A 16,270-nucleotide genomic window follows, 5' to 3' on the forward strand; every position below is an offset into this window, starting at 1 on the left:
CCAATACAGCATGCCTAAACAACTAAGGGAGTTATTTGCATACACCTGCATATTTGCCTCCCTACAAAATATGAATGACCTTTTCCTAAAATATGAACAATACCTCATTGAAGATTTAGTTCACACTAATATCACTCACAATAATGAGTGCATTGTATGCTGTAACATAGCACTCAAATAGCCAACGTTTTGCTACTCCATGGAAAAAAGTGTGAAGATTTTGGGATTACCATCCACACTGCCAAATACTGGCCTACTTACAAATACCTACGACCAAACCTTTCAAAAACAAACAGCTGAACAAATGTTGACAACCTTAAACATAGATCAAATAACAGCTTTACAAGAAATATTGTTGGCAACCCAAAATGACAACCTTTTCCATCGTTGTTTCTTCTTGGATGGCCCAGGAGATAGTGGTAAAACCTACCTTTACAAAATACTTCTCAGCACATTTCGTACACAAGGTAACATTGCACTCCCTGTAGCTCCACAGAAATAGCAGCCAATCTTCTTAAAGGTGGGAGAACATACCACTCCCAATTCAAATTACCTGTGCCTATACTTGAAAACTCAATATCAAATATGTGTCTACTGATGCTGAAAATATAAGATTCGCTAAACTAATCATTTGGGACAAATGTACTATGGCCCCATCTGTAGCTCTTGCAGTGGTTGACAAACTGCTGCAAGAAATAATGGATAACAACAAACCCTTTGGAGGAAAAGTTTTCTTGGTGGAGATTTCCATCAAACACGGTAATCGGACAAAAATTGTAGAGGCATGTATAAAGAATAACAAGCTGTGGCCCAAATTTAAAGTCCTCAACCTTAACAACAATATTCGCTCAGTCGACACTGATTTCAGCATTTGGTTCATCAAAGTTGGTAATGGTGATACGCCACACATTGACGGTTTGCCTGATGACATAATTGAAATCCCTTCCAAAATTTTAACCACAGACAATATCATCAAAGACTTTTTTGGAGAAAAAATTCCTATTGCCGATATTCCAAAATTAATTAAAAAAAATCTATACTATGCCCAAAAAACTCTGACGTTAACACCATAAATGAAGAGGTGCTCAACATTTTGGAAGGACAAACTGTAATATATCTCAGCTCAACCTCAATTGATGACTCAACTTAGGAAGATGCGTAAAATTATCCAATAGAGTTCCTCAGTGAGTTAACTCCAACAGGTATGCCGAAGCATAAACTCAACCTTAAAAAGGGAGCAATAATTATGCTCCTTAGAAACCTAAACATTAAAAGAGGATTGTGCAATGGTACCCGCCTCATTATTAATGACTTAAAGAACAACCTCATCATTGGTCAAGTAATAACAGGTTCAGCAGAAGGAAAGTTAGTTTTTATTCACTGTATTAATTTAGCTCCAACCTCCACTGATTTACCCTTTACATTACGAAGATGACAATTTCCAGTCACATTAGCCTTCACCATGACAATTTTTTTTTATTTTTTATATTCTTTATTCATTTTGAAAACTTACAGCAAGCGTACAGGAATATATCATTAGTAACAACAATAACACTTGTAATTCTCATATAATTCTTCTTTCAAATATTATAATCAATTATATCATAAATATAATATAAACACATAATATAGTGAAATTTCCAGAAAAACTCCCTCCCACCCCCCAATGTGTACATATATTCATCCAAGGAAAATGATATTTACTCCTTACAATATCATTCCAATGGCCCCCAGATCTTTATAAAATTATTATAGTTCCCTTTCTGTATTGCAATTGCTCTTTCCATCTTAAAAATATGGCATACCGTATTCCACCAAAATGTATAATTAAGATTAGTATAATTTTTCCAGTTATTGGTGATATGCTGAATAGCAACCCCAGTCAAGATTAATAATAGTTTGTTATTATGTGCTGATATTTGACTTTTTTTTCTCATAGCCATGCCAAACAGAATAGTATCATAGGATAATGCAACATGGTTTTCTAATAGACAATTTACTTGAGTCCAAATTGAATTCCAAAATAATCTTATATAGGGACAATGGTAAATTAAATGATCAAGTGTCCCCGCTTCCAGATTACAATGCCAGCATTTATTAGACTTAGAGCTATCTAACTTTTGTAAACAATTAATAAAGCTCAGGGGCAAACCATAGAAAAAGCTGGAATTTACTTGCCAGAAACAGTATTCAACCATAGCCATTTATATGTAGCTTTTTCAAGAGTTAGGAGTTTTTCTGACATTCTGATGAAATTGTAGATGGCCCTAACCAAAGGAAATTTTTTTTCTCAGTTCAGAGTCCTTATACACACTCAAGTAATTAACAGCTTAGAATCAGGAACTTTACCACAACAATGGAAAACATCTATCATTAACCCCATCATTAAAGATCAACAAGTTAGCGTTTCTTAAGAATCCAATTATTGTCCAATAGCGAAAATTCAGTTTTTAGCGAAGTTGGCAGAAAAAATTGTTTTCAACCAGATATCAGAATTAACTGAATCTACTAATATTTTGCACCCCCACCAAACAGGCTTTAGGATAAACCATTCAACTGAACATTCTCTATTAGGGATGCAAACTACCATACTTTACCATCTAGACCAGGGGTAGGGAACTCCGGTCCTCGAGAGCTGTATTCCAGTCGGGTTTTCAGGATTTCCCCAATGAATATGCATGAGATCTATTTGCATGCACTGCTTTCAATGCATATTCATTGAGGAAATCCTGAAAACCCGACTGGAATACGGCTCTCGAGGACTGGAGTTCCCTACCCCTGATCTACACCACCATAAATCTGTGGTCCTTATCTCCTTAGACCTCTCTGCTGCTTTTGATACGGTAGATCAAGCACTTCTCTTAGAAAGACTTGAATCCAATGGAATTACAGACCAGGTCCTCAAATGGCTACAATTTCTCAAATCGTCAATCTAAAGTCATTTTTAATAATACCTCATCAGATCTCTTTACTTGTTTAAGTGGAGTACCACAAGATTCTATTCTTTCTCCTTTACTGTTTAATATTTTCCTCTCTCCTCTACTTACCTTATGTCAATCAATTGGTTTTTCAGCATTTGCTTATGCAGATGATATCCAATTATTACACCCGCTAAACCTGGAAAATACCAATGAAATTACTGAAATTAACAATAAACTCAGATTAGATTATGGCTGAAAGAAAATATGCTAGCCTTAAACGCTTCAAAAACAATATTAATGTTCTTCCCCTGGAAAGAGGGAATAGCACTAAACTTTCCAATTCTTCTTTATACCTCCCCCCTGGACCATGTTGACTGTATTAAAATCTTAGGGGTTGTATTTGATAAAAAAAACTAACCTTCCATAACCATATAAGTTCTGTTATTAAATCATGTTTTTTCAAGCTGCAACTGATTCGCTCAATTTCTAAATTCTTAGAACCAAAATCCATTAACAACATTCATCAATCATTGTGAAATTAGATTACTGTAATAGCTTATTTACAGGAGTACCCCAGAAAGAATTAAAATGTTTACAAATAATTCAAAATGCCGCAATAAAATTAATAACAAAATCTAGAAAATACGACCATGTTACCCCCCTACTTCGAAATGCCTATTGGCTGCCAATTAATCAAATAATTTCTAACAAAATCTCTCTCATAATATTTAAAACAATTAATTCTAAACTGCCCCAATTTATTGATAAATATCTTATCCCGTATGACCCACCCCGCAGTCTTAGATCATCTAATCGTAAATTGCTGTTGGTCCCCTCCCTTCATATAATAGGAATCAAAAGGCATGACATTTTCTCAGTTGTAGCCCCTCAACTTTGGAATACCCTACTAGCTCTTGTTAGAGAAGAAGCTAATCTCGAACATTTCAAAAGCCTACTCAAGAGTCTACTGAATATATGCATAATTGGTGCAAAACTGTGAGTGTGTGCAGGGCCAGCTTAACCTATGAATCAGGTGAGGTTCTGGTCTAGGGCACCGGTGATAAAGAGCACAAAATGTCGGGGACAGTGACATCACTGGTCCTGTAATAGGTTAAGCCAGCAGTTCTTTCTCCTCCCCTCCCAGCGCAGCTCCAAATCTCTTCCCTTCCTCCTGCACAAGTCCAGTGCCTCTCTTCTTTGGCCTCCCTTAGCTTCCCCAGGCCAGTGAAGAACAAGTTTGCTGGTCTGGGGGTGTTTAGGAAGGCCAAGGAAGAGGCACTGGCAAAGAAAGTTTTGCTGGACTGGGAGTAGTTAGGAAGCTGAGGAAGAGGTGCTAGACTTGCAAGATGGGGAGAGGTGCTGGACCTGTGTGGGAGAAAGAAACAGTAGTGATGCCAGTCCTTGGTGAGAGAATAGGGGAGGGGGAATGTCGGGCTAGGGGTGAAGAAAGGAAGCTATGTCAGACTGTGAGAGGTAGCGAGAGAGGGACATGTCAGATTATTGGGAGAAGGTGCAGGTGGGGGCATGGTGGTGGGGGGGGTTCAAAACCAAGAATTGGTTCAGGGGGCCACAGCCTCTTGAGGTGCTTTTCAGAATTACCCTGAAAGTGTCAAGCCATCTTATTAACTGTTAATATGGCCGTACAATACCAGTACATACTAATTCCTGCATTAAATTCTTAAAGCACTTCATTTAAATGGCCTAAAAGACCTGGCTGTGGTTTCACCAAAATGGCTTCCTCAAGGAAGATTTAGACAGAAACATTAGCTTGTGCAATGTTGTTGGGCTTTTTTTTATTATTATCTCCAAAACTGAAACAGAATAAAAACATTTCAACATTGGCACTGCTGATCATGCTATCCATAATTTTTAGCTAACTAGCTTTTTCTTTCTTTTGCAGACTATGTATATGCATTAGGAAGACCTGTATCTTCTCGATATGCAGAAGGTTTGTTTCCACAGTACAGAAAGGATGACAGAGCGTACAATGTAAGTGTGAAAAGGCTGAAAGTCACAGAATAGAAATGATGTGGCTCCTCATCTAAAACTCTAGCTGAACCCTTTCCAGCAAATATCACACTGGTCTTGAATTGCTTCCATTTAGTGAAGTGGTGCTGTTTTTTACAGCAGTGGCTTAGTCATTTGAAAATATTGATTGACCAGTGTAGTGCTATCTAGCAGTATTATGACATAGTAGCATAGCCAGTCCTGCATGCATTTCCCCCTTCCTCTCTGCATGTGTGCTACTGTACTGACGGGGATGCTGAACTCCACCAGCCAAATAAATACAGCACTTCCGTTCCTCACTCCTTTTTATGTGCTCTGAGCTTATTCCCACAGAAAGCACTTCTGTTTCGCCTTGTCAGGGCTACTTCAGGGGAAAGAATCTGTAAAAAATTATTTCTTTCTTTCTTTTTTTTAAAATCTTTATTGAATCTCCAAAACATTGTACAGTATATATAAACATTGTAATATGATTGTTTTTCTTTCATAGATCTTCTTACACATCCAGGGCGGGGGGGGGGGGAGGGAGGGAGAGATATTTGGAAGAATTAAACTATATAAGTATAATATTGGTAATAATTAATATGAGTTAACATGTTATAATAAGAGAAAGAGGAGGAAAATGGATATTTTCTTCTTTATTTGTATATTAAGGTGCATTTTATTAAAACTTTTAATGTTATATTATCTGTAATGTAAAAAATTCTTAGCATTATTCTCTCCAAACACTTCCACAACATAAACGAGTAGAAATGGCGCCATTCTGAGGAGCTATTGCAATCTGTTTTACACAGAATTAACTCTATGTTCACACAAGAATGATATATTTGACAGAAAATGAATATTTGAAAATCTATTTCTAAAATGAAAGATTGACCGATTGATTGAAAATATATATGTACGGAGTTTTTTTCAGACCAGTGATGAAACGGGTGGCTTAGGGTACTGATTAGGATGAGGTCTGTTTTTCTCCGTTTTTCTTAAGTTATTTATTTTTCTGTCTTTTTTGTTTTTTTATTCTGTTTTTGGTGTGAATGAGGTTTTTCTGGTAAATGAATACAAAGTACGTTTTCATTTTGAATTTTGTATATGGAACACAGGTTGGCCCATGGATTTCTGAAGTGTTTTTTTTGTGGTTTTTTTACAATTGTCTGTTCTTTGTTGGTTGAATAAGTACTTAGTGTTGCTTCAGGATAGCCTTATTACGTGATATAACAGAAGCATAGCCACAGGGGAGCCTGGGCCCCCCTCATTGGGCTATGGTTCCCTCCAGAACTCTAGCACCCCTTTTACCTCTGCTGGTGGAGCTGCCAAATCCCTCCAGCTAAACGAATGCAGTGTCGCTGCTCCTCACAGCTTCCTTTCTGCTCTGAGAATGCAGTTATTGCTAGCTCATTGTATAGCACACTGGTTAAATCTACAGCCTTCTACCCTAATGTTGCTGATTCGAATCCCAGTCACTCTCTCTCTGATGGAAGAGAAATAAATAAAAGCATTAAACAGATACAACTCCCAGTATCACAATTATAGTAAAACCTTGGTTTGCAAACATAATTCATTCCAGAAGCATGCTTGTAATCCAAAGCACTCATATATCAAAGCGAATTTCCCCATAGGAAATGGAAACTCAGACGATTCGTTCCACAACCCAAAAAATTTAATACAAAATACTATACGTACTTGTATTGCAAGGCCTCGCTCATTTAGAACAGTCACTACACTCCTGCAGCGTCAGAGAGAGAAGAACCATTGGCTCAGTTGTGATGATGTGACGCATGTATACTGTATGTATTCATATGGCAAGACTTATTTAGAACAGTCACAGATCCAAGATGTCCGACGGTCCCGGACGCTGAACAGCACGCCGGAGGAGACTTTCTGAAAAAAAGTTTCTGCCGAATAAGTTTACCTACTTAGAATGCCGAAGAGGCGAGGTCGCAGCGCCGCTGGAGCCTCGCGGCGTTCGGCGGTCCCCTCGTTCGGCAACATAGAAGAACTCCTGCGTCGGATGCAGGATATCCCGGCAGCATCGGCACCCCCGCTGGAGACGCCTCAGAGGGGCGGAAATGAGGTGATCTCCCTGGGGCTACAGACAACGCTGAGCCCCGACGCTAGGGCACCTCCCCCACCTCCTCAGGTTACCAGCTCCCCACGAGTGGAGGAGCTGCCGGGAGAAGGCAGGCATCTACCCTCGGAGGCCAGAGAGAACAGAGGGGGAGCGTGGAGATGGACTCCCTGAGTTTTCAGGTGAGTCCAAGAAACACCGAGGACTTTGAAACATCAGGGTCTACTTCAGGCCAGCAGAAGGACTGCCAGGAACAGCTGAAAACTGGTGAGACTATTCAAACTTTTAATCCTTCATATGTTATTGAAAAACCCAGAGAAGTAACACTGGATTCAATTTGGGATTTAGTGGCTGACCTGGCCAAGTCTGTCAAGCCCCAGCTTTTGCAGCTGGAAAATAAAATTACTTTTCAAGAAACTGAGATAAAAAACATAAAAGTTGAAATTGGTGAATCTAAGAATTCTATTGAGAATATACAACAGGAGTTAAAAGTATCAAAACAGCTTAATGAAGCAATAATTAAAGATAATACAAATATGCGTAGAAAATTGGAAACTTTGGAGAATTTTTCTTGTAATAACAATCTCCGACTGATTAACTTTCCTAGGATAGCCTCGGTGACACCTAGGGATATGTTGAAACGTTATATGTTGGAGATTTTGGGTATTCCAGAGGATACATTACCACCACTTACTCAAGTATATTACCTACCAATGAAAGCTATTAAATCTCCATCTAAACAACAGGAGAATAATCAACCACTTAGCAATCTTGGAACTTTCAGATAGAGAGCTTGTATCTCCAGCAACATTGCTTCTCACTGTGGCTCTTGCTCCAGATAAAAATTGGTTGCTTAGATTGTTCTTTAGAAATAAAATGAAAGAATTTCTTGGACAAAAAATATTAATGTTTCCAGACTTGGCACAGGAAACCCAGAGGAGAAGGCGAGAGTTTCTTTTGATGAAGCCAGGTATTACATCTCTTGGTGGGACTTTTTTCCTTCGACACCCTTGTAAATGTGTAATACAATACCATATGAAGAAATATGTATTCTTTGAACCATTCCAGTTGACAGCCTTTTTGGCAGGAACTCGGCTGGATGAAGGAAAATCAAAATCAAAGTGAAGTGCATTTGAATAATGATATCCTTTTTCAGCCAAGGGATCTTGTTTTCCTAATAGTTGAATTGATAGTTGTTAGCAGTTGTTAGCATTTGTTAATATGTCCGCCTTATCCTTCTTGGATCTATTGTTGAGGACTTGAGCTGAATTTAAGCTAAACATTTATTTTATTTTATTTGATTATTATGTATTTTACCTTTGAGTAGTACTTTCTTGCTTTTCTTCAACTTTCTGTACAAGTGGATACTTGATTTATAACATGTAAAAATTTGATAAATAAATAAATAAAAAAGAACAGTCACTACACTCTTGCAGCGTCAGAGAGAGGAGAACCACCGGCTCAGTTGTGGTCTGTATACTGTATGTACTTGCATTGCAAGACATTGTTTATATATCAAGTTAAAATTTAATAAAATGTTTTGCTTGCTTGCAAAACACTTGCAAAACAATTTACTTGCAATCCAAGGTTTTACTATATAATGAAAAACATTATAAAATTGCCATTCTAATAACGTCATAATAATAAAATATTATAACATTAAGGACATTGTTTGGACATCTAACTTTTGCCTAAAACCCAATTCTCTAAAGGACTTATCATAATGTGGTTGTCTAAACAGTGCTGAGCATCGCTAAGTGTGATTCTGCAAAGGACACCTATCTTGGATGTCCAAACTGCGCCTAACTTTAGACACACTTTGCAGAATTAGGGCTTTTGGGTATAGAAATTGCTGTATAGCAAATGGTAAATAAATAAATAGAGATTTGTGTCCTCTTGTTTAAAGACTGTTAAGTACACCCTTTTGGTTCAGAACCCCACTTCTGCACTGGACTGAATTATATATATACTAGTATTTTAGCCCGTTACATTAACGGGTGCTAGAGTAGATGTCTATTTTGGGGATTTTTTTTTTCTTTGTCTCTTTCTCCTTGGACGCTATCTGTCTGTCTGTCATTCTTTCTGTCTGTGTTTCTCCCTGGCCCCCTGTCTATCTTTCTTTCTTTCTCTGTTTCCCTGGCCCCCTGTATTTCTCTGTTGTGCCATGCCTGCCTGACTCTCAGTGGCCCCCTTCCTATGTCCATAGTGTCCCATCCTATGTCCTTAGTGCCCTCAGTGCCTCCTATGTCCTTAGTACCCCAGTTCTTCTTTCCCATGTCCTTAATATCCCTTCCTATGTCCTTAGTGCCCCCAGTGCCTCCTTCCCATGTCCTAAGTGCCTCCAGTGTCTCCATCCTGTGGCCATAGTACCCCCAGTGCCTCCTTCCCATGTCCTTAGTGCCCCCAGTGCATCCATCCTGTGTCCTTAGTGCCCCCAGTGCCTCCTTCCTGTGTCCTTAGTGCCCTCAGTGCCCCTTCCTATATCCTTAGTGCCCCCCAGTGCCTCCTTCCTATGTCTCCCTCACTGCCTTCCAGACTTTGACCCAACCCCACCCCCGAAGCCAGCCTGCCTGCCTGCCTCCCTCCCATCCCCCTGTGTAGTAGACCCAATAAGCAGCATCTTTAAATTTGTACCCCCTTCCATTCCCCCTGTACACAGTAGAACCCGGCATTTTTATTTCCCTCTGTCCCATCCCCCCCTGTGTAGTAGAATCGGTGATCAGCCTGTTTCCATCTCCCCCCCCGCCACCGTGCAGCCGACCCCATTGACCCTCCCATCCGCCCCTCCCACAGCGAGATGACCTCAGCATTTCGTTTCGGTTTCGGCTCCGGGTACATTTGTCGGCTGCGCCTCTGCCCGGGTTGGGGGGGGAGAGAAGGAGGCGTTTGTTACCTCGTCTACGTCTTCTCTTGACAGCTGGGGGGAGGGGGACCTGAGGATCGGCGCTGTCTCCAACCCGCCGCCGAGCCTGCAGCCGCCGACAGCTGTCGCGGCCAACATCCGCCTCGGGGGATTTGCGCCCATGTGCACTCCCACCTGCAGTGCCCTACAGTGCACGGAAAATGGGAGCATGCAGGTGGGAGTGCGCATGCTCGCGTAGGGCTTTATTATATTAGATATATTTTTTAAATATCTTTATTGATTTTTTTTAACTTTCATAGTAAAATACAAATTATAAGTCTTACAAACTACATGAAATCACACTATTAACTATACAATTGATATACTAAACAATCATTTCATCCCCTTCTTGTCATAATTAATAAAGCAATAATACATATGACATGAATTCACTATTATAATGAAATAATTTATCTCCTTAAAAAACATTTCCCTCCCCCCACCCTTCCCCCTCCCCCTCCCTGGATGTGCACGGACTGTAATGAAAAAAGAAAGAAATTCTTAATTATAATGCAATAAAATTAGTCAATGGACTCCATACATCATGAAAGGATTTATTATTCCCCCAACGTTCCGCCATCATCCTTTCATACTTATATGTAGTACACACAGTTAGCCACCAAAGGTAAAATTAATCCTGTCATGGTTTTTCCAATTATGAGTAATTAGTTGAACCCCAATTCCTGTCAATATCATGAAAAGGCAACTTTTATATTTATCTAAAGCAGGTTTGACATGAAGTAGTGGACTGAATTATAGAGTATTAATGAAGAATGGAAAAGTGGATTGTTACGCCTACTGAACCTACCAACAACAATATTTTATTGTAAGCACCCCATTTAAAATCTATCCAGGCAAAAGGGGGTTACATGTTGATGAATTATTTTGTTATTGGTAACAAGAATAAGGAATGTTGCTGCGTTTCTTCGATCCACTATTATGTATCACTGAGTGTATGAAGGAGTGAGCACATGCATATGTTGTTCCGAAACTATGGAGTTGTATGCCTTTGGAGTTTTGATGACAAGGTGATGCTTTGGCCCAGAGAAAGGGGAGGATGGAAGCTGTGAAGATAGCAGCCTAGAGTGACACAGGGCAGATTGATTTGGAGCAGATCAGAGCTGTGGGAAGATTGTAATAGAATAGTGAAGGGGTAGAGGGGATGAGGAAAGGGAGAGAGTAGGGAAGCTTTTGTCTGGAATGTATTAGTAAGTGTAACTTGCCTTGGACTTTTATTTTGTGAGGAAATGTGTAAACAAGTGGTCAAAAATAAATAATAAAAAGTTTATTTTGTGAAGACCATCTTAACAATACATTAAAACATGTAAAACAAAGCATAAACCTGACCAAACACACCATGTCTTTTTTCTTTGACAAGCTGACAGCCAAAAAAGAGGAGGTTCTTCAACTGGCGGATTCCCTAGCTGGATCCATTGAACTGTATAAACAGAGATTGGACTGGCTCACTAGTGGAAGTCGACAGATATTTGGAGTGATTCAGGAACATTCCATTGTCATTGTCGCAGATTTTGGCACCATGTCCAAGGAACAGTTTGACCTTTGTCGAGATGCTCTCTCTTTAGTCCTCAAGGAGCAGGTCTCTCATATTGCCAAATTTAATATAGTTCGGTAAGATGACTGTATTTATATTCCCCATTTTAGAAAGTTCTGTGTTATCATTGGTATAGTGGTTGGTATAATTGTTTAATTATTTTAAAGCAATAGTTGATAGGAAAAAATTGACATGTGGAAGAAATACCCCGTTAAAATGCTAGTTGAGATGCTATTTCATTTGAGAACAGAAACTTAGAAAATTAGAAAATGGTGGCAGATAAAGACCATTAGGCCTAACCAGTCTGCCCATCCATACCATCCACTATCACTTCCTTTCCCTTGGAGATCCTATGTATTTATTACATTACATTAGAGCTATCTATTCCGCCATTACCTTGCGGTTCAAGGCAGATTACAAAAGAGCTATAAATGGTGGGTTACAATGGAAGATCATTGGTCGTTTCTAAAGAAGGTAAAGTGTAGATCAGGTAGTATCTGTGTGGCAGGAAGAAGGAGGGAGGAAGGTATTTGTGATGTTAGAGCTGTTTCAGGAATTTCTTGAAGAGTATAGTTTTTATTTCTTTTCTGAACATCTTGTAGTCTGGGGTAGTTATCAGTAAATTTATCCCATACCTTCTTGAATTTGGATACAGTCATGGTCTCCATCACCTGCATTGGGAGGCCATTACACTCATGCACCTAAGGAAATTTTTCCTTAGATAACTTCTGAGGTTTTCACTTTCATTCCAGCATTTAGCGCTCTAGGCTGTGGTAGAAACCTCTACAAGGGCTTAGTAAAAGGGGGATTTATGTGTTAACTCACAGCTGGTTTATAGAGAATGTCGCACATAATTTGCTATGGATTAGCTGGCACCAGAAACCCGAAAATTCAATTCTGAAGCCTGAACATGGCTTGGCATTACATTTCTGGGTGTAACGTCAGCAGTAGTCAGCAAAACACTGAGTGTCGCTGGCTGAATATTAACCCCCCAGTTGTAGAATTGCCACTATAGAGTTCATTTACATAATTACACCTTTTCCTGAGCGAGTGTAGATTTATGATTTAGCAGTTGTTTTCTGTTGGGTGCCGGATCTGGCAGCTTATTTTATAGTCATATAGACACCTGTGTTGCCGTTATAAAATAGGCGCTTAAAATAAGCACCTTTGTGGACATCTCACTGAGGAATCATATAAAAAAATCAAACCCTTATTGTATTAAATTGGAGTGACTGGCATTTTGCAATTCTCTTACCTAGGCTGTATACAAGAGGATAGAGGTTTCAAACTGGGCCATAGAAGAGCTTGGATAGATCAGGTGCAATGCCTTTCCAGAGACATTTCTTATATATTAATCTTAGCCACTCTGCTTTCTAGAGCTGCAGAAGACTTGGTGAAATGGCAGCAGAAGGCCATTCATGTCACATCGGAATCCATAGATTTAGCTGTTGCTTGGATCTGGACACTAGACTACATACCAACCTTTGGCAGAACTGGTTCCTGTGAAGCTGTGCTGGAAGCCCTACAGGACAAGACTGTAAGTAAAGATACCTTGACAGAAATTTCATGTAAACCTAATGTGCTTAGTTGGAACTGCGATGTGAATTAGTTTTGCTGAATAATTAATATGACATAGGTTTACTTTTTTAGATCGCTCTTCTAGATAATCTTACACAATGCAACTTAGTGTCAAATGTCTACATATTATTTTCAATAACAGATATGTTTCTTTTTATCCTTGTATGAAAGGGAGAAAGGAATCATTATACACATAAAAAAACCTCAGATCGATATTAAACATGATTTAACTGGTCAGAAATGGCTCTAGGCCAGTTAAATCACCTATTTCAGGCTAACTACTAATTTTCAGTTGGCGTCAAATTGAAAACCTGCTATATTGAGGGCTTTCTGGGTTGTCTGTATCATATCTCCCCTGTCCCTCCTCTCCTCTAGAGTATACATATTTAGATCTTCCAGTCTTTTCTCATACGTCTTTTGGCGCAACCACCCCTACCATTTTTGTTGCCTTCCTCTGGACCGCTTTAGGTCTTAAATCTTTCACCAGATATAGTTTTCAAAATTGAATTCAATATTCCAAGTGAGGCCTCACCAATGGCCTGTACAGGGTCATCAACACCTTTCTTCTGCTGGTTATGCCTCTCTCTATACAGCCTAGCATATCTTCATCTCATTTCTATGGGTGGCTTCAATTATGTTGTTGCATAAAAAATAAAAAAAAGGAAAATGATTAGATTCTCCAGTATGTTTTAAATCTACTACTTAATAGCTTCATATCATGTCCCCTAGTCCTAGTATTTTTGGAAAGAGAAAACAAGCAATTCACATCTACCCCTTTCCATTTCACTCAGTATTTTATAGACCTCTATTGTATCTCCTCTGAACCATCTCTTCTCCAGGCTAAAGAGCCCTAGCCACTTTAGCCTTTCCCTATAAGGACGTCATCCCATTCCCTTTATGATTTTCACCATCCTTCTTTGTACCTTTTAATTCCGCTATGTCTTTTTGAAATGCTGTGACCAGGATTGCACACATTATTCGAAGTATGGCCACATCATGGAGTGATACAAAGGTATGTTAACATTCTCATTTTTGTTTTCCATTCGTTTCCTGATAATTCCTAACATTCTATTTACTTTCTTAGCCGCCACTGCACACTGAGCAGAGAGTTTCAACATATCATCAGTGATAACATCTAGATATTTTTCCTGGGCGGTGACTCCTATTGTGGAACTCTGCATCGCATAACTATAGTTCAGGTTCCTCGTTCCTACATGCATCACTTTATACTTGCTCATGATAAATGTCATCTGCCATTTTGATACCCAGTCTCCTACTCTCACAAAGTGCTCTTGCAATTTTTCACAATCCTCTTGTTATGTAATAACTTTGTGTTATCAGCTAATTTAGAAGCATAGAAGTTCCTTAGAGAGAAAATTGAGCTAAGTTCTATCTACTAAGACAAGAAAAAAAAAATAGAACAAGTTATCCCAGTAATATAAAATTAGAATATAAACAAACCCTTTCTTAAAATAAGGAAAATAAAACTGTCTCAATTTACAATGTTTTCCTCCTAATTGGCTGAAAAGCCTATGAAGCAAAGATAAGCCTTGGGATGGGTGAAAGGGAATTAAACACTAAACAGAGGTTTTCCCAGATAATGCTAAGACAGCCTTTTTATTGTCATAACTCTATTTGGGTAGTCACCTGGTCAGCAGACTGAACACTACTGCTAACTGGGTAACATGAAATTCTGCCCGGGATCCACCGTCATCACTACCAGGATAGCGTCAGGGTGGTCGTAAAGTAGCTTCAGTGTCATTATCTGGATAATGCTGCTGAATATTTGGGTAAGGCTTTAATGAGTGGGAATTGCCTGCTCTTACCTGGATACGTCTTGCTGAATATGGACCCACATGTTTCTTTGTGGAATGGGGAGAGGTAGCCAATAGGGGCCAGGAGGAAGGGTAAAGAAACAAGAAGAACAATAATATGTCAATCAAGGCAGTGCAATAGATGAAAATGGAAGCACCTTTTAAAGTCTTAATACCGGTATTGTTCAAAGTAGTAGGTCAAAGTAATTAAATAAAAGTAAAAATAAATGCAGGGTTTTAATACGTTAGTAAAAGTACAATGAGGAACACATTAAAAATGTACTTAAGCGAAAGTAAAAAAGTATTGCCTAATATAATGCTTTTTGAGTAAAAGTAAAAGTACAGTGCCTAAAATGAAAACACCTGCTGTTAATATTTATATCCCAACTGCTTTATTGCTTTACAATTCAGTCCATTGTGCTTTATGTAAAACTAAACTTTGAAAATGACTGTCACTCATGTGGGTGCACTTGTGAGTTGTTGTTAAACCAGCACAGCTGGCAGGAAACGGTATGCTCAGGCTGATAAAAAAAAGTTCTTTCAAATCAGGCCAGGCTGCAGTATTACTGATATCTTCTGACTGGGTCTGCAGGTTAATTATCATCTACATAAGAGCATAAGAATTGCCATGCTGGGACAGACTGAAGGTCCATCAAGCCCAGTATCCTGTTTCCAACAGTGGCCAACTCAGGTCCCAAGTACCTACCTAGACCACAAGTAGTAAAACAGATTTCATTCTGCTTATCCTAGGAACAAGCAGTGGATTTCCCCAAGCCATCTCAATAATGGCCTAAGGACTTCTCTTTTAGGAAATTATCCAAACCTTTTAAAAACCCCGCTAAGCTAACTGATTTCACCACATTCTCTGACAATGAATTCCAGATTACACGATGTATGAAGAAATATTTTCTCCAGTTTGTTTTAAATCTACTACTTAGTAGCTCCATCGCATGCCCCCTAGTCCTAGTATTTTTGGAAAGAGTGAACAATCAATTCACATCTACCCACTCCCCTCCACTCAGTATTTTATTTACCTCTATCATATCACCCCTGAGCTGTCTCGTCTCCAAGCTGAAGAGCCCTAGCTGCTTTAGCCTCTAATTTGTGACTTGCATCTTTGCCTTCATCTATAATTCTGGCCAATTACAGAAAAGGCTTTCACAAAGTTGGAATCATTGTTCTAACAATTTTTCATCTGATGACAAACTCCATATGAATATCTTCAAGAACTGATGCAAAATGTCAAATATTTGTGAACCCTTCAATGTTCTTAAGGAGGCTTTGGGCTAGATTCACTAACCTGCCTGATTCGTGGCCAATCCGCGGCAGGCTGACAAATTCACCAAGGGCCAGCATGCAAATGGGGGTGATCGGAGGAACGCCCCCCATCGACCGCACGGATTGCTGGAGAGCGATTCTTGAGCATACGCAGAC

At 39.2% G+C, this 16,270-nt stretch overlaps 1 protein-coding gene across 1 annotated transcript in view; it reads left to right on the forward strand.

The window, feature by feature from the left end:
• Positions 1-16,270, forward strand: part of VWA3B (von Willebrand factor A domain containing 3B) — a 411,842-nt gene that overhangs the window by 52,473 nt on the left and 343,099 nt on the right. Inside the window, exons 4-6 of the mRNA XM_033949516.1 lie at positions 4,822-4,910; positions 11,271-11,521; positions 12,822-12,981. Coding sequence (XP_033805407.1) covers positions 4,822-4,910; positions 11,271-11,521; positions 12,822-12,981 — 500 coding nt within the window. The remainder of the gene's footprint in view (positions 1-4,821; positions 4,911-11,270; positions 11,522-12,821; positions 12,982-16,270) is intronic.

Source organism: Geotrypetes seraphini, chromosome 6 (genome assembly GCF_902459505.1).
Source record: "Geotrypetes seraphini chromosome 6, aGeoSer1.1, whole genome shotgun sequence".
Lineage (NCBI taxonomy): Eukaryota > Metazoa > Chordata > Amphibia > Gymnophiona > Dermophiidae > Geotrypetes > Geotrypetes seraphini.